The sequence below is a fragment of the Penaeus monodon genome, chromosome 21 (assembly GCF_015228065.2).
Source record: "Penaeus monodon isolate SGIC_2016 chromosome 21, NSTDA_Pmon_1, whole genome shotgun sequence".
NCBI classification, from domain to species: Eukaryota; Metazoa; Arthropoda; class Malacostraca; order Decapoda; family Penaeidae; genus Penaeus; species Penaeus monodon.
In genome coordinates this window covers 19477881-19480955 of record NC_051406.1, presented here as the reverse complement: position 1 = coordinate 19480955, position 3075 = coordinate 19477881, and the positions used below count along the sequence as shown (strand labels likewise).

The 3075-nt window shown below is 34.7% G+C and overlaps 2 protein-coding genes across 2 annotated transcripts in view; both read right to left on the bottom strand.

Annotated features, from left to right (window-relative positions):
- Window positions 1-466: 466 nt before the first annotated feature.
- LOC119586310 lies at window positions 467-2817 on the bottom strand. Its single transcript, XM_037935024.1, has one exon. It carries the CDS (start codon window positions 2783-2785, stop codon window positions 1997-1999), a length of 789 nt encoding a protein of 262 aa, XP_037790952.1. The 5' UTR covers window positions 2786-2817; the 3' UTR covers window positions 467-1996.
- A 69-nt stretch (window positions 2818-2886) lies between these two features.
- The window catches only part of LOC119586309 (protein SCAI-like), a gene marked incomplete in the record, with an annotated part of 55295 nt that continues 55106 nt past the window's right edge, over window positions 2887-3075 (bottom strand). Inside the window, 1 exon segment of the mRNA XM_037935023.1 lies at window positions 2887-3058. Within this exon segment, the coding sequence (XP_037790951.1) occupies window positions 2915-3058 (144 nt within the window).

Sequence of the window (3075 nt, the reverse complement as noted above, 5' to 3'; positions counted from 1 at the left end):
TGTGAATCAATTAACACAAAAATGACAGTTTTGTGCTAGATAAGAAATAATGTAAGATACAACAAGGAAGGCCCTGATGATAATCTTCATCTAGCTATGACCCATGAAAAAATAATGCCTATAAAAACTGCTGACCTCCTTTGGGAAATCTATACCTTTACTGAAGAAAATGACAGTACATCTAAAATCAGAAAGTAGGTGATTGTACTGCTAAACCTCTAAAATTCTGGAATTAAATGTGTTGTCAAAAACCCGGAAGAATTAAGATAAAAGATTATAGTAAAAAAAACTATAAATTTAATGAAAATTATCATCAGAAGGCAAATTAGACCTACAACTTCATACAATTCAGCATAGTGTGATCTCTCATGATTTTATTTTATTGCAGCCTACTAAAGGAACTGTTAAATTCACCTCAGGCCAACTACGAATACCATACATATTTAAAGAAAAGGAAAACACATTATTTTCAAGTCAAACAATTTAACTGTTTTACAAAACTTAATTACATAATGATGAAAATAAATCACCAAAGATCAAAATCAGTAACACTGCTTTTCACAAAGATAAGCAAACCTAAATACTTTAATTGTATCTGTAAGGCTATGGTTGACTAGCTTCCATTTCTTAATTGAACTATTTGCTAGGTTATCCCTTTAACAAAAATAAAATATTTTTCACTGGTTGGTGTCTACAGTATTGGTTCTCCAAGTATCACCTGTCTAGTACTGGTATCTGTGTGGCAATATAGCACTCATATATCATATACCAACATACAACAAGGTTTTATTACTCTTTAAGAAAAATAGAGAAACAATGACATTTCAGTAACTACACAAGCCTCCAAGAAACTACTATTACCACACAGCAGTGAAGAATGATATAATGGCAGCATTAGTATTGCATGTGTATTACAATCATATACCACAGAGCCTCTGAACAGGCTTTCAATCATTTCAAAACATTTTAAAAATATTCAAGATAATAAATGTATCTAATAACAGTGCTAGTTTCTTGAACATATGTGGGAATCACTGCAAGCACTCATATAAAAAAAAACACTTTAACATTATTGCAAGTAACATAATTATAACTACTATAAATATGTTCTTTTCTTAGAATTTCACTGACAAAAAAGAAATCTGACAGAAAAACCATTACTTTACATCATCATTCAAAGAGTTCCTGAAGCTAACTCCAAATTAAATAATACACAACAGACATATCGTAACAAACACAAGTGAATGGTGGAATGAATATTACTTCATTTTTTTTATAACTTACCTATAAATACAATAAAATGTTTTCAAATTTCTCTGAAATTATCACAAATACTATAGACCAACTAGTATAAGCAAATCAAGTTGTCATGTCAATAGCATATCGGGGTCATGATGTATTTCTACATCTGTTATGAATAGCCTTGAATGGGAAAATAGTTTAAACTTTTATCTTCCTTTCCAATAATAAGATGTACATCAAGAAATTTTATACAGTTCATACAGCCTAATCATAAATAAATAAACTACTTATGGCTTGTATTATATTTTTTATTAATATATAAATATGTAAGTTAACTCTCCTACCTGTATATGAGTAATGAAATAAATTCTGAAAACCTGAAGAAAGACTATTATTATTACATAATACAAAAATTAAATATTACAGTTATCTGACAGTTTCAAGTGATGTTATCAATTACAATGGATTTCATGAATAAAACCAGACATGTAATTACAGGATGATTCAATCCTAAAACCAGAGTTTTATAAAGCTTAAGAAAAGAAAACACTTATTCCAAAATGAATGATATGTACAAAAATAAAATATTTGCTTATTTATTAGTAAGACTGGAATTGAATTGATCCTTATTTGCATGTCTTATTGAAAACTTTAAACTGAAAAAATGTAGGAGTAAGATAATATTTAAAAAAGGTAAAGAAACAGAACAAACCTTTCCATACACTTACATCTTACTTAGTTTCAGATCTAAATTTCAGCCTGTTAGTGGCTGATGATGCAAAGTATAGCAAGCTAATAGTACAACCATTAGAGAAAGAATTGACCATATGACATGCACCTCAAGAACAACCTGATCATCTGGTTCCATTTTATGTAACCAATTCAGGTCATGCAGAGATTCCAGTGTAAGATCATGCGCTGGCAGAGCAGCCAGCCGGTGGGTAGGGCTCTGGAGAAGTGGTGGATGATGGGTCGGTGTGTCCCTGGGGTTAGTGTAGGGTCGAAGCTGTACTGCTGGACTCACAGGTGGAGTGAGTGAACAGTGATCTGGAATGTTGTCGTCCGATATTTCGTCAGTAAAGGTGAGACTTCTAAGGGAAGGTCGATTTGGCCGTTGATAGCTGCAACTTGGTAAACGCGGTCGGACTGACTGACTAGCTGTAGTTTTCTCTAGTGGTTGGTCATCTTCCCAGCCATCATCACAATAAAGTGCAACACACAAACTCTCTGATGGTGAAGCATGTCGTTTTGGGAGAGGACTCCAGTTCAGGTCGGAACTGATTACCTGAGGTGGGCTGAGAGTTGCACCACCCATTTTTGAGCTTTTCCTTTTCTTTGCTTGTTTCCCCTGTTGATGTGTCACTTGATAGGATACCTGATTACTCTGGCCCCTTGAAACATATTGTATATCATTTTGAGCATGAAAGTCAACATGGTTTTCTGCCCTGGCTCGTGTGACAACACTCCCCTGTACCCTCGAGCGTGACACATAGCTCCCATCACCTACTACCTGTGTAACATGGTTGCTGGCATAGTGCATCATTCTTTGCTCACCCTCAGACTGGCTCACTAACAAAGATCCAAACCAGTTGGATAGTCGGTTAACTTCACTTATAAATGCTGCACCTTGTCTTATCCCTTCTCTAGCTGAGGGTCAGCATGTGGCAGAAGGTCATTGGAGGTCATGTGTATCGTAGTATAGATGTGACACATCAAGTGTAGTAGCTAAGTCTAAAATTATAGCATAAAGACTAGGATGGTCCAGCACTTCACCTTCTGGTAAGCTTGGATGACATCTAGGATAGAACTGTCGCCCCTGCAAAAAGGCACAAA